Source organism: Leguminivora glycinivorella, chromosome 5, assembly GCF_023078275.1.
Source record: "Leguminivora glycinivorella isolate SPB_JAAS2020 chromosome 5, LegGlyc_1.1, whole genome shotgun sequence".
Classification (NCBI taxonomy): domain Eukaryota; kingdom Metazoa; phylum Arthropoda; class Insecta; order Lepidoptera; family Tortricidae; genus Leguminivora; species Leguminivora glycinivorella.
The window spans coordinates 1,082,257-1,103,886 of NC_062975.1; the positions used below are offsets into that span (position 1 = coordinate 1,082,257).

Sequence of the window (21,630 nt, forward strand, 5' to 3'; positions counted from 1 at the left end):
AATGCCACAGTTGACAAGAGAAATCGAAAAGATCCTTAATGTGTACTTGTGTAGGATACCGGCTAGAAATTGGCAAGTCTAGAACCTATTTAGCTTACTTTCCCACAATTCCGATTGTAACTCGTGTTTACAAAATACAAATAATTTATTAATAAAAACGTAATTGTACAGTGATTGTTCTTAAAGGCTAAGAATTGTTACACATATAAGAGATGTTTTATACAAATGCCTGAGCTAGGATAGTTCCTGTGTTTCAGGCAGAGGAAGGACTAAATTTGTGATTTATTTTTAATTATTCACTAAAATAAAACTTATAAGAAAATAAACACAAGACTTATTTTAGTAGGTTCCGAACTATTACATTACATATATATTCATTGTATATTCAATAGGTAATTATTTTACGACCATAAGTAACTTTTCTGTATCATCGTACGTCATATTTTGCAGGCCTCGTCGTAGAGCACTTTTACAACAAACATAGCTAAGTGGATATAAGTCTAATTTTGCATTTAACCTGTTGTATAGAAATGGCCCCAGAAAGACGAAAAATCTGGATGAGAAAACGTGTTTTCTATGTACGGTTTGAATACAAACGATATCTTTACCTGTATCTTCTTGGTCCAACTGCTAGAGTTGAGCGCGCGTTCGATTTCCTCCCGAATAGCTGGTAGATGCTGGCGGATGCCGCTCGCTCGCGCTGGGCTGATGTCCGTCCATATGTCTTCGAACATTTCTACCGTCGTCGAGTCTAAAGATAAAGATAAAAGACATTTATTCATGACGCTCACAAACACGTACGTACATGTACACAAGAAAAGAACAAACAAAAAAAAAACAGAACAGTAGGCCTAGCACATGATGGCCGCGGAAGTATGTCGCCGCGAGATAGATGACACGTCTTTGTCTTATTGTATTAATGACATAAGGACAGGTAGTCTATCTCGCGGCGACATACTCCCGCGGCCATCATGTGCTAGGCCTGCAGAACACTAAGTGCGCATCACGAAATGGACCCTACTCAGCATGATGCTAGCTGGAAGCCAGCGCTGGTCTTCCGTAAGGCCCATTCGGCGATGCCACGACAGATAACAAACAGTAACACACAACAATAAATAAGAAGAGGACGAAAAGAGACGGAAAAATAAAACTATTTACATAACAAAGTAGTCTGTAACAAGCAGAGTAGTTACATGATGTATTTTTGATAGTGGGTCAGTGAGGGAAGTTATCCCGTTTTACCAAGCAAACATGCTCTTAGAAAACCTTCTCTCGATTTCAAGTTAGTGAAGATTGGCGTTTGCATATTTTGGAAAACATACAGGTTACGTGAAAAAAGTAATTTTGACATAAACTTAACCTTGACGTTGACAGAATGATCAACACTTAAAAATTGATTGAAAATATACGGGCGAAGGTTTAATACATACATACATATAATCACGCCTGTATCCCATGAGGGGTAGGCAGAGCACATGAACTACTACTTTTAAGTACCACTCTTGGCAAAAAGGGGTTGAAAGAAATCCAAATTGTGACATGTTGTCAGTATATCGCCTACGCCACAATTTAACCCATATCCCACAGTCGACTTCTACGACAGCCACAGGAAGAAAGGGGGTGGTATAGTACATTACTACAGAGGCCGGGACAAAGGGGGTTGTATGTATAGTGCTTTTCTCAGGGCCGAGGTATGTATAGTGCTTTTCTCAATCATGGTATGAAATAAATAAAGTCTACTGAAAATAGTAACTTTGGATGGCTGTATCTCCTAAACGGTGCGTCGTAGCGCAAAAATAATCGAATTTTCGTTCCCCTTTGATACCCCGTATACGCTTATAAAAAAACAAAAAGTTAAAAAAAAAAACGAAAAAAAAAACGAAAAAAATTTTTTTTGTATGAAAACGCACCCAAAATCAAATATTGTCTAGGGCCCGTACCAGTTGCAGTCGGCACGTCTATAAAGCCCCTTATAGTTTTTTTTTTAATTGGCTAAATACCTGGATGTTACGTCACAATTATCTGTGTTTGGAAATTAAAAAAGAGGTTTTTGCCGGCCTTGGCCTGCAAGGTTTGTATGAAATTCCATTATCTATCAATCGTCCTAGCCGCACCTGCAACGTCATACTTCGCTGCCAATTATAAGGCACATAACATCAATATTTCATACCATGTTTGAGAAAAAATTCTTCACCCGTCATACACGGGTCAAAGGTTTAATTCCAATAGAAAATTTGAATTTCGCGGCTTTTTAATTGCCAAGATTTGTCTATAATCTTACCGTCATCCTTCGGCGCATGCATAGCCAAGAAGACCATAGGAGCCAAGACCGCTTCGTTGTCCTTGACATGTTCTATCTTGGCCTTCGCGATGGACTTGAGAGTGAGCGCGATGGCAGACCTCGCTGTGTCCTCTTCCTTCGTCTCGTATAGCCCGACTAGCTTCTTCATTAGTTTGTCGATTGATGATTGCTGAAATGGACAGCATGTTAGAAAAGCAATACAATACAATACAAATATTCTTTATTGTTCACCAAGCACATAACTTTAATTAACTATGGTAGACAACAGGCGGTCTTATCGCTAAAGAGCGACCTCTTCCAGACAACCTTTAGGTAGAGGAGACAAAAAAATTGTGTCGCTTAACTTCAAACTTGGGTAAATCCACTCTGCTATAAGATTGATTATCTTTTAGATCATATTACATTTTTAGAGCAGAATGGGTTTACCCAAGTTTGAAGTTAAGCGACACAATTACTGATGCAGTGAGTGATAGAAAACGTCAAATAATCTTAGTACTAATAAACATACATAAATAGGAAATAAAATAAATCTAAATTTACCATACATTTATAAATATTATAAAAACACAGCTACGAATTTACATAGATTAAAACAATGCAACAAAAGCCACAGTAACTCACATAATAAACTAAAAAAACTATGCTTTTTACATTTTTATTCATAGTTCCTCTGACTTATTAACACTAATAAATGATCCTGTGTGGTGAATTGGTGATCGGTTAAAAATTTCACCACCCATTTCTGAGCGCGTCGTCAATTTTGGAATATGGTTTCAATTTTGTGTGGGGGATGGCCTGACAACCTGTCACTGCAATATTATAATTGGTATTTTTTAAACTTATTGCTAAGAGTGGCAGCCTCGGAATCCGTGCCGTTGCGGATAAGCTGCAGGAAAGTCGCCTACGATGGCCACATACGCAGCAGACCGGTAGACTACGTCGGAAACAGATGCCTCAACCTCACCGTCCAAGGCCCTAGGTCACGCGGCCGCGGTAGGCCTAAGAAGCGCTGGCTGGACGTCGTGACAGCGGACATGGAAGAGAATCTCTCGCCACAGGATGCCGAAGACCGGGCAAAGTGGAGAAGGCTGAGCAGGAAAGCGGACCCTGGCGCTAGGCCGGGAAAACGCTAGGTTGAAGAAGATTGCTAAGAGTGGCTCTGAACTTTCGCAGTTGCATATGCTCTGCCTACCCCTTTCGATCATGGCAAACGTCTGTAGTCATTGTAAAACCTTACCTTAGCATAAGCTGAAACTTGTCCCAAAGCCTCGGCATAGTTCTTCCTCACCGTCGCGTTTCTGTCAAACGCCCCATTGAGCAGGTTACTCATAATCTTCCCCGCGATTGGTTCCAACTCGCCCCGCAAGTAGTGCGCCGCGAGCACTATGAAGTGTGTGCAGGCGACTTTAGAGCCTACTTAGTGCGATTTTTGGACTTTCGAGTATGTTAATAATAAGTAAATAGTCATTATTAAATCTTACCTTAGCATAAGCTGAAACTTGTCCCAACGCCTCCGCATAGTTCTTCCTCACCGTCGCGTTTCTATCAAACGCCCCATTCAGCAGGTTACTCATAATCTTCCCCGCGATTGGTTCCAACTCGCCCCGCAAGTAGTGCGCGGCGAGCACTATGAAGTGTGTGCAGGCGACTTTGGTCCCGAGCTGGGGTGATTTGGTCAGCTCTAGGATTTTGGGGAGAGTCTCTTTCATCACTTCGATGTTTATGAACGGCATGCACTGTGGGGAAAAAATATATTTAATGTGGTATTATGTTTTACTAAAAAATTACATTTGAAATGAAATGTTTATTTTCCAAGTAGGCATATTACAATGCCTCAGCTTCGAGAAGATTTCAGTCCCCCATCAGTTGGAGTGGGGTATCCACTACGGGACCGGCAAGAAATTCTTTAATTACTATAGGACATCAACGCAGCTCATGTTTGATTTTGTAACAAACTAAGTCATTTTTGGTGGTTAGAACAATACGTTTTCAAATTATTAAGTTGATCTGTCAGTAAGCGCTAATTCTGACAGAAAATGTTGATAAAGAAGACATATTTATAGAAGTACTAGCTTTTGCCCGCGACTTGGCACGCGTTAGAAAGAGACAAAAAGCAGCCTACGTCACTCTCCATTCTTCAACTATCTCCACTTAAAAAATCACGTCAATTCGTCGCTCCGTTTGGCCGCGAAAGACGGACAAACAAACAGACACATATACTTTCCCATTTATAATATTAGTATGGATAAGGTTAAATTTTACCTTAACAACAGTGTCAGTAGTATAGTGTTGCCTAGCTGCGTTGGCTCGCATATCGTCGATAAGATCTCTAGTCCCACTGTCGGTGCCCATCGCCGTACTAAGGTAAGACAGTTTGGCAGACTCCAGTTCGCCTGCCGCACTGACTAAAGCGGGTATGAGCTTGGGAAGGAACGGTGCGAGAGAATCACCCGCTGCGCTCACTAGTTTGGAGACCGTCTGTAAACTGAAAAAAAAGGTTCATTACAATGACTGATAGAGGGACTGACGGATACGGAAATGATTAATTATTCGTAATGATATTCTAAAGATGATTTTTCTTGTGCTAGTCAAATTAACGATAGGGAACTTGCCTGTACTTAAAATAAAATATTTTTCCCCTCACTAGCTCGGAAACACGTGTTTTGTCCTTTAATACCAGCGGGTAAAAACGCATTTTATCCACTAGTGGGTAAAGTAATTTGACCTTGTATAAAGTGAAATTAACTGCTTTAAAATTGATAAAAGTATGTGAATCTAGTAATAAAGATGATTTACCACCATTACTGGAAGCAGTGTTAAACGCATTTTTTGCGTTGTAGTTTCCTCGCTATAGTGAGGGGAAAAGTTTTGTGTTACACTCGGGTGCAAATGTATTTTACTTTTCGTGTGTTAAAAAACTCGCAAGTTCAGGATTCTATTCTCGAACCACTCGCTTCGCTCGTGGTTCAACTATAGAGCCCTTTCACTTGCTCGTTTTTCAATTCCACACTCGGCGTTAAAATACAACTTTGCCCCCTTGTTTAACAAATAACTATTAAACCATGCATGCAGATAATTATAAGTAAAACGTGGAAGTCTGTTGTTTTTAAGCACAATTTCTATTTAATAAGTCTAATAGAAAGATTAAAGTAACTGAGTTAACCGTGACGTCACTCGAAACGATATCATATTATCACAGGCAAGTAACAACTTCAGTACAAAATCTGACACGCTCGGCCGCCATACAAATAGATGAACTTATTTCTTCTATGTAAATCTGGTTCTGTGGTAACACATATACTTAGGCATATTTTCAATCACTCATTCGTTTCATTCTTGCCAGCTCTAGTGAATTGACTTGTATGTATTTAGATCAGATTAAAAGTAAAAATTTTAACATTTTTAACAATATTTGACCATGGCACCGCCTTGGCATCTTTTTAAATGTTTTTTCTTGTCTTTTTATGTAATTATAGGTATAGCTTCTTACCTGACACTCCTGACTTCCCGCGCGATGTTAGTGATGCCGTTATCCAATAACACAGGCAGGATGGCCGACACGATTTGCTTGCCGTCTTTGCCTTGACTCACGTCGGATGCGCGGACGCATAGCTGTTGAAACCACAGAATTATAATTAAACCAGAATGAGTTGTTAGCCCAAAAAGTGTGTCCACATGAGAGGTTAAAGTTGGGGCTGGTGTCCCTCTCGCACTTATTACCACTATCAAAATCATTTGAATGACGTCATCACTGTCATCATTTGGGGATACCAGTCAATATTCAAAGTTACTACCAAATCTACTAATACCCAATTAAAGGTTTTTAATAATTGCGCAATTTTTTGGTTTTATGGCTTCATAATAATGACATACCAATTCGTTACAAGGTATTAATACCCTTGCCTCAATATAATACGAAAATAATTTAAGAAGTTTATAAATTTAGTTATCATACAGGTAAAAATACTACTACTATAGTAATTTTTTAACACTGGTCACACGTGCGAGAGGGACACCAGCCCCAACTTTGACCCTCTCATGTGGACACACTTGTGCTAGTCTGTCAAGAACGCCTATATGCGCAGGTGATAAGGTTCAATTTAGTATGGCAAAAAAAGTGTGAGCTCAGTCCCTATTGTAGGTCGATGGTTGAAACATAAAACTTTTTATACTGAAACAGACCCGAATGGTCAGTAAACGAAGAATTCACATTTTCTGTAGGGATTCAAAACTTCGTTTATAAGGTTTGTTCTCCACGGCGCCTTTTTATACTGCCACAGTATAAGGACCTATCAAAGATGGCTCTATTTTGCTATATAGTATGATGTGTCAGCTGTCGCAGACCTCTAGAGTGAGATTACGGCAATCGTAACGATTGGTTTTATAATTAAATTTGACAATCTGTATGTCTAATTCTAATTAATTACGTATTTTTATTACTTTTGGAGCGATTATTTTCGAAAATATCAACAATATTGAAAAATGATTTATGTAAACCACTATTCATTTTGAAATACCTATCCCACAACCCACAATATATCACACGTTAGGGCTGAAATACGAAAAAAAAAACAATCCCCACTTTACGTGGGAGTGTACCCCAATAAAATATTTTTTTTCCACTTTTTATTTTTTCACTTTGTCGGCGTGATTGATAATACATATAGGTACCAAATTTCAGTTAGAGGTTAGCAATTATAGACCGATTACCCTTATACCCATTCTCTCTAAGATTTTAGAAATACTTATGCATAATAAAATTACTAATTTTATAAGCTACATTCAAGTTCTAAAAGCAGAGCAATTCGGGTTTCGTAAACATAGCTCTACTTCTAAAGCATGCTTCAATCTGGTAAAATATATAACTCAAAACCTTGATAATAGGATACCCGTAGTAGCAGTTTTATTAGATATGACTAAAGCTTTTGATTTTGTAAACCATAACATATTAATGAGTAAACTGTTTAGATATGGAATAAGGGGTCTTCCGTACGATTGGTTAAGTAGTTATCTAACTGACAGACATCAGTGTGTGGAAGTCATGAGAATAACTGATCGTGATCGAATTGCATATAGATCTAATTATAAAGTCAATGCTACCGGTGTACCTCAAGGAAGTATATTAGGTCCATTGCTATTCCTTCTTTATATAAATGACCTACCAGATGCAACGAATCACAAATGTATATTGTTCGCAGATGATACAACCTTACTTATAAAGTGTAATAATCGTTTAACATTTGAATATGAAATAAATCAAGCTCTAAATGACGTAATAAATTGGATGGATAATAATAATTTGAGTATAATAGTGGTAAAAACTAAATTTATGCAATTTTTGACATGTAGAAGTAAAATTTGTAATCTAAATGTATCATGTACAATAATCAACCAATTGAAGAAGTTAAATCTGCGACATTTTTAGGAATAACATTAGACTGTTTCTGTGACTGGAAGAGTCATATTGACAATTTACGAATACGACTTGATCGAATTGTCTATGTGTTATATAGGTTAAGAAATGTAGTTTCAGAAGAAGCAGCCCTTTCTGCATATCACGGTTATGTGTCGTCAATACTAAGATACGGTCTCATACTATGGGGAAACGACAGATGCTGATATTATTTTTAAACTGCAAACAAAATGCATTCGCACTTTATGTGGAGCCGACTTCCTTGACCCTTGTACACCACTTTACCAATCCAAGCGTATACTGCCACTTCCATGTCTGTATGTGTTTGAGATGTATGTTCGTAAATAAAAATATAGAATTATTTGATGTAAGAGTCACAAATTCTAAAAGAGGAACACATAGGTATAAGTTAAACTTACCGAAAACCAATCTAGCGCTATCACGGAAAAAAACATACTGTATGGCTATTAAGATTTATAATACTCTGTCTGATACATTTAAAGAAATGCCTATAAATATGTTTAAAACGAAATTATTTGATTATTTAATAAAATAATGTTATTATTCCGTTAATGAATTCATCAACAAATGTAATTTATGATCATTGAAATAATTAATATTACTACTAGTAAATTTTTAAAATGATAATGATATTTAATAAAATATAATTTAAAAATAAATTTGTATATATATAATTGCATGTAATGCATGAATTTAGTTTGTATCTTGTACATAGTACCTAAATAAGTTAGTTATAAGAACAATATTTGTACGCCCGTCGTGGCAAAACAAGAATCGTTCATGAAAAACCACTATTATGTAAGACCTGTATATACGCTTGTTTGATACAAATAAATATTTCATTCATTAATTCATTCATACGGAACCCTAAAAAGTGCAATAATATGGAATTAGTTTAAATGTTGTTGTATTTACGATTTAAAGTACCTTGGAGAGCACGTTGGCCGCGGCGGTGGCGGCCTGCCTTGTGCCCTCGTGCACGTCGTCCATGACGCGGAACAGCTGCGCCCACAGCGTCCCCAGCTGCGCCAGCGACTCGTGGAGACTTAGCGCTCCTCTGAAAGTGTATGTGAGTGTTATAAGGAAGGGGTAAATACTATGTTGTTTTTTTAGAGTTATAAATTTGGTAAACAAAGAAGCAGTCGTCAACTTATCTTCTTAGCCCTTAAATGCATGGTGATGTATATATGCATCATATTATATTTGATGGCCTGTGGCTCGATATGTAGCTATCCATAATCACATTTATTGCTTAATTATTATTTATTATTACTTAATATACAATTAAATAATATAATGATTTAGGTACTATTTATTATTTAAGGATTAAGATGAAATGTCGGAAAAGTGTGAAAAAACAGGACGATGGCGATTTTTAATATGTGATTTAGGCTGATTTTTTTGGAGTTAGTAATTAGTTTATGTTTAAACATTTGATTATAAAGGTTTCACAAATAGTGTACCTTTTTAATAGTAGTATTTTTTTTAAATAAAACTTACCAATTACGATATATTTATATAAATAAGATTTGGCCTATTTAACTTCTAACACTGATTTAGTATAAAAATCGATCTTAAATATTTTTTTTATTATTTTTCCCAGAGTCAGATAACCATTATCTATCACATATATTAATATCTCCTTAAAAGAAAATTCATGCATTTAAGGGTTAGGACAAATATTAGATGTTAAGAATTTTAATCAGAACAAGACCGAAGAAAGCAAAGAAGTTACCTGAGAAGATCGGCGAGGGCATTACAGCAGGACATCCTCACTCGCCACTGGTTTGAAGTCATGTTGGCTACGAGGTCGTCGAGGATCTCTTTGTGGTATTTATGTACCTGCACAACAACAAATTAATATAATTATTTTTAAAATCGGGACTTAATCGCGTATGACTACATATTAAACTGACCTCCAACGTTTCAGGGGGACGGCGTCCCTGAAACGTTGGAGGTCAGTTTAATATGTAGTTATAAATGATCTCTCATTACTACACTAGACTAAATACATGTTTCAGGTTTTTTTGAAAATTTGACCCCTGAAGGGGTGCAAAGGGGGTAAAGTCAAAAACACAATATGGATATCGTTTTTATGGTTTATCGGGTCGCTGATCACGATAAATACAACGATTTTAAAATATAATGAGGTGGAAAAGATATTTTCTCCCCTGTTGTTGTGCAATGGGGTTAAAATAGCCATAAGTATAGGTTTAGTTTTTATCTTTACTTCTGGTTCAAGAGATTTCAAATTGACACGGAAGTACCTTAGAGGAGCACTAAGAAAGGATTTTTCAAAGTTCACCTCCTAGCATGATAGCCTCCTGGGGGTGGGGGTGGGGGTGGGGATGGGGATGGGGATACCTTAATCGAAATAATCGCGGACAGATGTACCTACAAAGAAACCTAAGGATCAAAATGAAAATCTTATTTTTTGTAAACGTTTCAATAAGAATACTTTTATTACGCGGGCGAAGCCGCGGGTAAAAGCTAGTATTACATAGAAATGAGAAATCATATAAATGAGCCTTCATACTCACGGTAGCTTGTGTATTGGGCACTAAAGCGTGCCACACGCTGGCCATAGAGTTCTGTATGCGCGGCGTGGGGTCAAACCTGTAGCGGTATAAACGCGGCACAATCTTAGGCAAGTGTTCGGATAACTGGGCCCCCGCTTGTAGAGCTATAGAGTGGAACCCGAACGCAGCTCCTGAAAAATAAAATAGAGTTACATTGTTTTGTAAAATGCATACATACATAAATTCAAGCCTCTTTTTTTATCCTACGTCGGTGGCAAACAAGCGTACGGCCCGCCTGATGGAAAGCGGTCACCGTAACCTATGAACGCCTGCAACTCAAATAGTGTCACATGCGCGTTGGCACCCCATTAGAAACTTGTACATTCCCTTTTGCTGTGTTAAATACACAGTAAAAAAAGGAGTGCACAAGTTCCAAGGAGGGTTCGGGTTGCCGACGACTCATAGGACAATAGACGGAATAAGTCAGTTCCGTAAGTCTTCCCGTCATCAGCACACCGCACCCTCGTTGAGCTCTGGCAGCCTTACTTACCGGCAGGAACACAACACTATGAGTAGCCTATATTTGCAGAAAAGGTAGACAGAGCACACTAAACTGTTCATGTTTAAGAGCAACTCTTAGCAATTAGCCGGCCACAGACAGCTAGGAACGTCGCGAGGCAATTTCCTAGAGCGGAAAACGTGCCTGGGCCGAGGCAACGCGGGTGATAAAACTAATCTTGATCATCAAAATTGTTGATGTAAATATTTCGTATATAGTAACATTAGTAACAGAACTCACCTTTTTTAGAATTCCACATGGAATTATGGTGTGCCAAGTGCATGAACTTGTACAAAAGGTCTGGTTGGTTTAAGTCCGAGGCGAGGGAACACAGTTCTTTGTACGTAGACAGATTGCCTCTGTAATCAAAAATAAAACAAACTTTATCCAAGAATTTGTCTGTCGCTTATAATCTGAATAGATTTAGCTCATAGCCTCATACTAGTTACTTTTATTACTTTTTTCCTCTCAATTCGCTCAAAGGTTGACTGGAAGAGATCCCTTATAGGGATAAGTTCGGCTTTGTACACCATAACTATACTGTATTTCTATGTCTTAACTTGTCTTATGTACAATAAAGTGTTTACATACATACATACATACATACTAGTATTAGGTATACAGTGCTGGACAAAATTCTTCATACACCGACATATAAAATGAACTTTCTATCCTAATTTCTTTACCCTTAAACATAACATCACAGTTGTGTTGGAAACCTTTTAACTAATTTCATGGTGTAAACATACAGACAATAACATATCAATGATTGTACAGTTGTTTTTTTTTACACCCATAAATATAAATATTAGTACTTTTGGCTCTGGACAAATTTGATCATACAGTTTTAAGAGGCCGTCAATATCAAAAAGTAGAAAATCGTAAAATTGGTAGTTTTCTACGTCCGGTTTTAGTTTCAGTATATACTTATTGATAAGAAAAGCACTTGTTTTAAACAGCGCGTATTCTTATCTACAAAATCAGTAGTTAACATCAAGGAAAAGTTACTCCCTGAATTAATTATGATTTTTTTCCTGACGCTAGTTTAAGAAAACCCGCAAATAGTGCTCACGTCTGAGTGAGCTGAGCTCAATTTTGTATACTTTAGGCTGCTAAAATTGATGTTGTCGCATTACTTATATCCTAAACTAAAAATTCAGTAGTTTACATGTGTGTTACCATGCTACTAAAATACAGTAAATGGAAGTTAAACGACATCAATATTTGTCTAAAAATACTTCGAATCAAATGGCAATTACTTCGAAAACCTTTAGGCAAACAAAAGGCTTTCTTGATAATTATAAACTTTAAGTATGTGTATGCAAAATAGTGTGTAATACAAATCAGGAAACACTTCCAATTTTAGATACATACTTACTTAAAGTTGTAACTAAAATGCGGTCGGCCCCTGTCGGCATCTTCATAAATTTGAATATGTACGACCGTGTTTTAGTTTTAAAATAATGTTATTTTATAAGCTAGATAACTGGACTACAGAATTATTACCTTTTCATATTTTTCCTTACAAAGAGAACGAATAAAATCAATGTTGAATATAAACTTTCGTAAATTTTCCATACAAACGTCAAAACTGCGAACAGATTCTATTGAGTCAGACGCCCGATCGGGCTCGTTCGGAGCAGACGTGTCGCCAAATTTGCTCCAATGACATTTGTTTTTGACACTGGAAATCATATACGGATACAAAAAGATTGCCAGTGCTATGAATGTATTCAAAAGTAATAAGGTAAATAAATATCGTCACGTCTAAAAGAGTCTCAGTTTAAAATCGTTTTTTTTGTGTTGTTTACTACTTATTATTGTTGAGAAATAAAAAAATACATGTAACTTTAATACAATGATAAGAAATATAGGTATTTTTTGTCTTCTAAACTTTATTAAAATGAAAGAGTTTTAAAATTAATTTTAACTCGTTGGACTTTATTTTCATTATACTGGTCACATTATTTAGTGTGTCAGTGTGTGTAACATTCTCTTTCGCGAAGAGACATTCAGTGTGGCGTATGAAAAAACTAACAGAACTAATCATTATAATTATATTCTATAAACGATTATTTACGTAAATGGCGAAATTATTAATTGTAATAATATATTATCTTATCACAAAATTGTTCTGTATGACTTACCTTCTTACGTTCAATATAATTTTTAAATGGTGTTTGCACACGGGGCACGTAACCTTAGATTCAGACAACTTTAACTAAATTTTGAAAATTATTATTTTAATGAAGAATTCTATATATGGCAACAATTTTACATGTAAACTGACTGTCAACCTCTGTTCATACATAACCTCAACCTTTATCTCAGTGCATTTATAACGGATGTTATAATATAATGGCTAAACCGATCAGGAACAGTGAATTATTTTAATTCATTCGGAAAAGGGTTTAACCATTTATAATTAGATAAACGAAGCACTGTTTTTTACACCAGAGTTGTTTTGATTTTATATGGTGTTTGCACAAATTTATTTTGAAAAATAATCGGAGTCAATTCGTGTGAGATGGTAACACTAAATTGACACTGTCCGCAATCTAAACACACGGTAGCGTGTCAAGCCAAGTTCAAGTAACCGAACTGGCAGACAACATCGTGTGTAATATTACACGAACTATTTGGAGCCTCTATGGGCGTCCTCATAACAAAAACTATTTCACATAAACGTCTTAAATTTGGCTCTTATATTGATATTTGTGACATACATATTATGTGCCTGTCGTGTTTGTTTCACCGGATGGTCTGATCGGAAGATTAGACCATTTCGTTGGATCTCCTTCTTGTTTATGTCTTATTATTTGTAACGTTTATTTTGTGTGTGTGTTAACGAATAAATTAATTATATTCTATTCTATTCTATTTTAAAAGTTCACAGAGAACCTCCTATAGAGTAGCAATCTTGTATATTTTGTTCGCGATACGAGTCACCAGTGTTTGGGGTGCGAGGAGCGGGCGGGGAATGTGTTAAGCGCGCTGTGATTGGCCGTTTCAAGGTCGGCGGGCAGTCGCGCCAGATGAAAAGGGACAGAAGTATGACTGTCCCTCTACTGACGCGTAAGTGGCCAATGTAAGTTGACCTATGCCGGCTCTGAATAAATTATAAATATGACTTATTTGTGGAATGTAATGCCGTCTGTTTTTAAATTTGAGCTTCTTGTTACCTTTCCACACCATTTCACACTACAGGTGGACATCTTTAAGGCATCAAAATACCCTTTTCCAATTTTTTTGTGCGAAAAACACGCGCTGCTTTCGGGTCTGTTACTTGGTCGATACTGATCGGGCACGGCGAGCGCCCGCGCTTATATCAGTGCAAATACTAGGAAGGCTGGCGACCGCGAGTCGTCTTGTAATGGATGTCTATAGGGGTTGGTCTGTGTAAAAGTTATAAGAAATGATATTTTATGTCATCAATTGTCATAAAACATTTTGAGGACTGCCATTGAACTTGGTACCCGTTTAGATCTCACTGCTTTTGTCGTTGACGCCAACAACCAAGGCATATATAATATTGAACTTGGCTCATATTTCCCTTTTTTGGTTTTGATGGGATTTTAACGTTACAACTGATCTTCAGTGAAACTATAGACCTGTCTTAAGTTCCTCTCACTTAGGTCACTGACCTCTTCCAGTAAATTGCGGTAGTGTGCGAAAAGTATGTTGGTGAGTGTGACGTGCGTTAGTGTGTGTAAATTGGGTAATTTGACAGATACTGAATTTTTACCCATCGTGACGGGCTCTTAACTATAAAACTCCCGTGACACTCATACATATTTAAAAATATTACGCTATATCGACTTAATACGTGAGTAACCCGCTTAAAATATTTTTAAATTTGATCATACAGTAATTAAAATACGAATGAAATGCAATGTATAAGTGTGTATGGCTTTCATCTGCTTTAGATATTGCTGCTTGTCTCGGAGGAACATTTTCAGTTACAAACTGAAGGTCTTTATCAAACCCAAGCTTTTTCCTGTGTGCCTACTAAAGTAGGCAAAGTGGGTATAATTCAGAATAACATTTGAGATTTTCTTTGTTTTTCCAAAAACGTCCTTAAATTTTGGCTAGGATTGATAACATGAGACTATGTTAGCCATTGAAGCTTTTTGGAAAAATAAAGAAAATATCAAATGTCACTCTGAATTATACCCACTTTGCCTACTTTAGTAGACACACAGGAAAAAGCTTGGGTTAGATAAATAAACTACGGAACCCGTCATTGAGCGTGGCCCGACACGCTCTTGGCCGATTTTTTCATTTATTTTAGTAGCTACACTTACCCCGTGGGAGCCTTGCCCAGCTGTCCCTCCTCGAATATCTTCGTGTCGTCCGTGACTTGAGCCACAGCGCGTTTGCCACTGGTCAGCTGCTCTATGATCTGAGCCACGAGGGCTTTCTTCGCAGTCTCCTCGGAATTCTGGTACACGAGACTTAGGCCCTTGCTGGCGACGTCTTGGACTATTTCTGTTAACAGTACAAAAAACTACTAGATCAGTTAGCAAAATTTGACGTCTTCATACAAGTAACACAAATAAAATAACACAAATGCTCGTTGCGATATAATCTATTAAGTGATCAGAGTAGCTTCCATTATGTTGCTTCCAACTATTGGAATAACATTCCACCGCCAGTGAGAAACTTTTACCCCCTTATTCATAAACGTACTCTAAAGTTATCAAGCCGATAAAGTTCGTTTGTCCCTTTCCGACGTATGGGTGTGATAGAAAAGGACAACCGAACTTTATCGGCTTAATAACTTTATAGAGTACGTTTATGAATAAGGGGGTTAGTCTTTATCGTTGTAATACCTCTGCCACATATTTGACGAGCGGCGTGGGAAGTAGGCAGAGGCATAGTGTGGCCGCGCTACTCGTCATGCCGCTCGTCATGCTCCTCGTCATGCCCACCGCTCCCTATTTTGTCGGTTTTTCGGCGTGAGTCGTCGGGCCGGCAACAACCTAGTGCGATAATCGCGCGAGCGCGAGGAGCATAGTGTGGCAGAGGTATTAATATCTGCTCAAAAACATGCTTAGCTACCAATTTAACGAGGAAACCTGCTTAAACGATACTCGTGTACGATTATTATTCGTACTTTGAGACTTATAGATAACTTTGTACATTGCGTTTTATTTTAATTTTGATGTTCAATGTTCTTTTTCCAGGCAAACAAGCATGGTCGCGCGATAAATGATAAAACATCAGGCGTATAAGCATGGTCGCGCGATAAATGATAAAACATCAGGCGTATAAGCATGGTCGCACGATAAATGATACCACCACCTACAAATAGTGCGGGCGGCAGGCCGTCCCTATCGCACTATTTGACGGCCTGATGTTTTATCATTTATCGCGCGACCCCATACGACTGCCTGGTTATGTTTTGACGTCTCATCGGAATATCTGAGCTGGAAGTCGCTAACATGAGAACGTTTTGTAGTAGTGATGGCCGGTTTATTCTACTTACCGCTGTTCTCGGACAGGAAATCCATGAAAACCTCCTGAAGCGCTGGCAGCTTGCTCGATATAGGCGCCCGTTCGGGGCAGTTCTTTAGTAAAGCCAGAAGCCAAATACTGGTCGCCTAACAAAAAAAAAACACTTTAGGATTATGGTTTCATAATGTCGTAAGGCAAAATATACAGGACATTTAACCGTTTAGAGCGTTTTCACATTATCCAATCCGATATAGGATGTATGACCGATATCCCATAAATTACAGGCGCCATCTTGGATATGTGAAAACGGACTATTCCAGAGAAATGAGATATGAGAGAATGTTTTCCAGCAGTGTTTGTTTACATGATTGGACAAGTAAAGCTGAATTGACCTTACTTAGTACTGTTTTTCCATCGTATTTTGACAGAAATGCACTAACGTGGCATGCTATTTGTATGGACTCTCAGTACGGGCATTTTCAAAATTTGGGACCCCCAATTAGCGTAAATGGTTAACAAGAATTCAAATACGGAAGTTTCAGAGAAAATACGATGGAAATCAATAGTTCTGCGCGTCGCGTCGTGTGTACTAATAACGCACTAAGTCTGTAACAGCGTTAAAGTACCTGTCTGGAGTGTGGGTGCGGGTGCTTGCCGATCTTGAACAGCTCCTGCAGCAGCCATTCTAACAGCTCGTCGTTTTCCTTCAATGCCTCCCGATCTCTTATTTTAGCATCACCCTATAAAAATCACATGAACTGTTTTACATTTGGGTACAATAGGCTAGTTTCCTAATAGTCAAATCAGCTTATTTTTAAGAACTGTCAAAACGATTTGCTAATATGGAATTACTATGAAGTACTGAGGAGAGACGTCACGGTCAATTCAATCACTTTATATCTTTCTCTTTGACTTATTAAATAGAAATTATGTTTAAACATAACTTCTGTCCATAATTTTCTCCTAATTATGTGGTGCTTTATTTCGTGCACTGCACGAAATATTTTATTTTAAGTATAGGAAACTAGCCTATTGAGGAGTTTATTTTTATATTTTCTTTATGCCAACATCAGAGGTTTTCTCTTCTATAGTCTATGAAACATTTTGCAAAAACTACAAATCGCTGACAAAGTTTGGTAGGGACGGATCTGTATTTATATCCAGGGCCGAAGGTGACTGTATTTTTTTTTTAATAGGTAGTAGAGGTTTATATGAATTATAAGATTTCTGTAGATGCCCATCAGAGATCAACATACAATCACGCCTGTATCCCATAAATGGGTAGGCAGAGCAAGTGAAACTACTAAAGCTTCAGTGCCACTCTTGGCAAATAAGGGGCTCAAAGAAAACGAAAATGTGACATTGCAGTGACAGGTTGCCAGCCTCTCGCCTACGCCACAATTTAACCGATATCCCACAGTCGACTTCTACGACACCCACGGGAAGAAAGGGGGTGGTGAAATTCTTAACCCGTCACCACACGAGTACTCCAAATATACGAAAATATATAATATACGAAAGGTACTCCAAATATAAATAACATAGCTTACCTCTTTGGGTAGTTCGGTCCAAAGATCTCTGTTCTCGTTGGAATTTACACCCTCTACGCACAACACCAACGACTCACCAATTTGTAAATGTATTTCAAATTCTTTGCTCTGAAAAAAAACAGTTTCCAATCACTAATTTCTGCCTAGTAGCCCAGACAATTTTTGAAATAGGAAATTGAGAGACACGCAGATTTGTCAAATGTAACCTTTAAAAAAAAGATCCCAACGAATTGAAAACCTCCTTTTTTGTGATGTAGACTCCTTAATTGGGCATAGGAATGTTAAAATTTAGTCAATTTTGAAACCTGTTAAAGACACTAAGTTCAAAGTATGTTGGGAAATATAGGTACTCCTTATGCTCAATTAGTTAAGGGTTATAATATACACCGTGTTTCACTTAACACTAAAAACCTGAAAACTGTTTGTTCAGAATCGAGAGTAGAATCGATTGAGCTATATCTTGATGGGGGTAATATTTTTTGTTTTAATTTGTATTATTAGATATTGTTTACGTGCCCATTCTACAAATTCGTAATACAACATTGTGCATATCATATTGTCAGAGGTTGTACGTATACCTTTTCAGTATTTAAGGATTTTAATACTGGCTGGTTACTTGGACGATTATTTTTTCCGCTACGAGATAGACGTTGTGCGTCAATTTAATTTTAAAGCTTATCATAAGTCATAACAAATTGAACTCGTACCTAATTACAACCTTGTCATTTTGAATGTTAGGTTTAAATTTGCTTACTGCGTCATCTGTCCAATTTGAAGTTTACTGTGACACAGGTTAAAGTGCTTTACAGTGACATAGCTGTCTATTGGTAAACCTTATGTCGTTGCTGTAACATACACAATTAAACAGTTTGAAGGTTTATGATGGTAGCTAGCAATTATTTTATTGAGTGTAGAGTTAAAAGCCGAGTAGAGCTGCACAGAAAATTAAAAATTCAATTTAAAAAAATAATAATCATCAGATTAAAAAATGAACATTGTAGAGACGTTTAAAAAAATAAAAATCAGTTGGGGTGTCTGAGGTTTTGAGTGATACCGGAAACACGGTGTATGAGTCAAGGCACTCGTCTTCGTGCAACATAATCTTACAAAGACGATTTTTTTTATCTTATACAAAGGTTTATACACTTTTGAACTCTGCTTCTCGTGTCGATGGTTTTCTTTTTTTTTTTTTTTAATAATAAGCGGGACCAGAAGGTAGCGATGCTTAATGCCATCTCTGTCGCGTCCCGTAGATTTTGAACTCTGAACTACGAGCATATGAGACATTTTATTTTTGTGACATGAGTAATATTACTTACATCTTTAGCCATTTGCAGGAACCCTTTAACGATTTGCTTCGCGAAGGGAAAACGCTCGCCGCAGCAGAGTAGTCCGAGTGTGTACAACGCTCGCTCCTTTATTTTAGACGGCAGCTTCGCGTTGCCGACTATTCTGAAGAGGCTGTCTGCTACTGTGAACTAATAGTTATTTGTTATACAAGGGGGCAAAGTTGTATTTTAACGCCGAGTGTGGAATTGAAAAACGAGCAAGTGAAAGGATTCTATAGTTGAACCACGAGCGAACCTAGTGGTAGAGGTAGAGAGAACTTGCGAGTTTTTTAACACACGAGAAGTAAAATAAATTTGCACCCGAGTGTAACACAAAACTTTTCCCCTCACTATAGCGAGGAAACTACAACGCAAAAAATGCGTTTATCACTGCTTCCAGTAGTTCCACAGGTGGTAAATCATCTTCATTACTAGATTCACCTACTTTTGTAAATTTTAAAGCAGTTAATTTGACTATATTCCAATAATTATATTATATATTATTATTATTATATTCCAATAATTTCAATTTCCGCTACCTTAAGGTTGTCTGGAAGAAATCGCTCTTTAGCGATAAGACCGCCTGTTGTTTACCTTTGTTCGTGTTTCTTCCTTGTTTTGTATTGTTGTATTTTATCAAGGTGTGCAATAAAGAGTATTGTATTGTATTGTATTGTATATTCAAGGTCAAATTACTTTACCCACTAGTGGATAAAATGCGTTTTTACCCGCTGGCATTAAAGGATAAAACACGTGTTTCCGAGGTAGTGAGGGGAAAAAAATTAAAAAATATCTGTGATTTATTGTTTTATACACAATGAAGGAATAGGCTACTTACCTCCTAGTCAAATCAGCTTCTTTTTAAGAACTGTCAAAACAAATTTGAACGACTTGCTAATATGGAATTTATATGAAATCGAATTGTGTGACGTCACGGTCAACTCAGTTACTTTATATATTTCTACCTGACTTATTAAATAGAAATTGGATTTAAAAATAACTTCTGTCCATGTTTTTCTTATAATTATCTGATGCTTTATTACGTGCATGGTATATAACATATTTTATTTTAACTACAGTCAAGTTCCCTATATTAGCCAATTAAACATCAGAATCTTAGTATCCAAATGATTTCGTTATCACTCCCCGTTTGATTTCCCCTCGCATCAATGTATGTATATACGTAACAAATACAAAAACATGACTACTACAGGAACACTTAACTAGCTACATACATTTGTTCACAGTGCTTTCTGTATCAGTCTTGTTCACATTGAACGGTGTGTCGCTTTGTATGGTCGCTGCCTGTTTATGATCGGAGTCAGGTAGCGGTAGAAGTCCAACTCTCGCAAGGGGGATATAGCTAATATGACTACTATAGGAACCACAGAACTAAATCAAGATAGAAGGAAAAAGTGTATCTACTTCGCGTGCGGAAAAGTTAAATAGCGAGCAACATTGTTCGCCGCGCAAGTCAGTCTGCTCCCGACCGCTGCCCGCGAGTGACATACAGTGAAAAATACAAAATGGGTCGGTATTCGATAATTAACTGTTCAAACACCACCAATAAAAGCAAGGGTGTTAAACAAAGTGTTTCCTATCATCGGTAAGTACCATTTGTCCTAAAATATTTTTTATTAAAGAAAAAACACGATTTTCCTATTTTTATCATCAAAACATTAGCTGACGTACGGCCGTCAAACTAGTTTTCCATTGCGGCTTTAATTTGACGAGTCCGACTTGGCGTGCGTTTAAAACAAGCGATATAAAAATAGGCTATTCAAACTGTCGAGACAAAGTGAAGGTAGATTTGTTATTTTGTCCGTCGAACTCACGTCGAACTTAAGAATAGTGGTGCACCAAGGAACTATATCGTCATGTATGCTGCAATTTCCTTATTCGATTTAAATCGATTTTGCAAAGCAGTGGAAATTATAATTATGTTTTTATATTGTTATGAAACTATACATATAAAGTACGAGTGAAAAGTAAATTTAACTTTAAAATAGGTTACAGTTACGGTATTAACGTTGAATTTGTGGTCGGCAGAAAAACAAATACAAACATAATACGCTCTATATTTATTATGAATAAAAATAACTCTAAAAATGTGTTAATGGTTAATTATATTTATATATTACTAAAAGTTGTAACAAATAACATGAGGATAATGAAGTGAGTACATGGTCGATTTTCTTAAAAATATTACGAAATATTAACTAGTATTAATACCTACCTACTAAAATCTTTGTTCCCGGCCTTAGGCAAATTCTATACCTACTAGTGAATTGTTTGTCATCACACGAATACAGGTATATACTTACTTCATTTCACAACGAAGATGAACATCCGATATTTTTAACTTCGGCGGGCATCCCGCACGCAACCTCCACAATCGATCGAATGGGTTACGCGGCGACAACGTTCCCATCACTAAAGTACACTCGTGACGTCATAGGCTCGACACAAAACGTTACACGC

At 37.1% G+C, this 21,630-nt stretch overlaps 1 protein-coding gene across 1 annotated transcript in view; it reads right to left on the reverse strand.

The window, feature by feature from the left end:
• LOC125226734 (proteasome-associated protein ECM29 homolog) overlaps positions 1-21,630 on the reverse strand; it is a 68,922-nt gene that overhangs the window by 13,232 nt on the left and 34,060 nt on the right. The window contains 14 exon segments of the mRNA XM_048130821.1: positions 609-751; positions 2,282-2,471; positions 3,784-4,038; positions 4,565-4,787; positions 5,793-5,914; positions 8,664-8,793; positions 9,472-9,578; positions 10,277-10,446; positions 11,055-11,173; positions 15,119-15,302; positions 16,303-16,417; positions 16,898-17,011; positions 17,822-17,929; positions 19,141-19,299. Of these exon segments, the coding sequence (XP_047986778.1) occupies positions 609-751; positions 2,282-2,471; positions 3,784-4,038; positions 4,565-4,787; positions 5,793-5,914; positions 8,664-8,793; positions 9,472-9,578; positions 10,277-10,446; positions 11,055-11,173; positions 15,119-15,302; positions 16,303-16,417; positions 16,898-17,011; positions 17,822-17,929; positions 19,141-19,299 (2,139 nt within the window).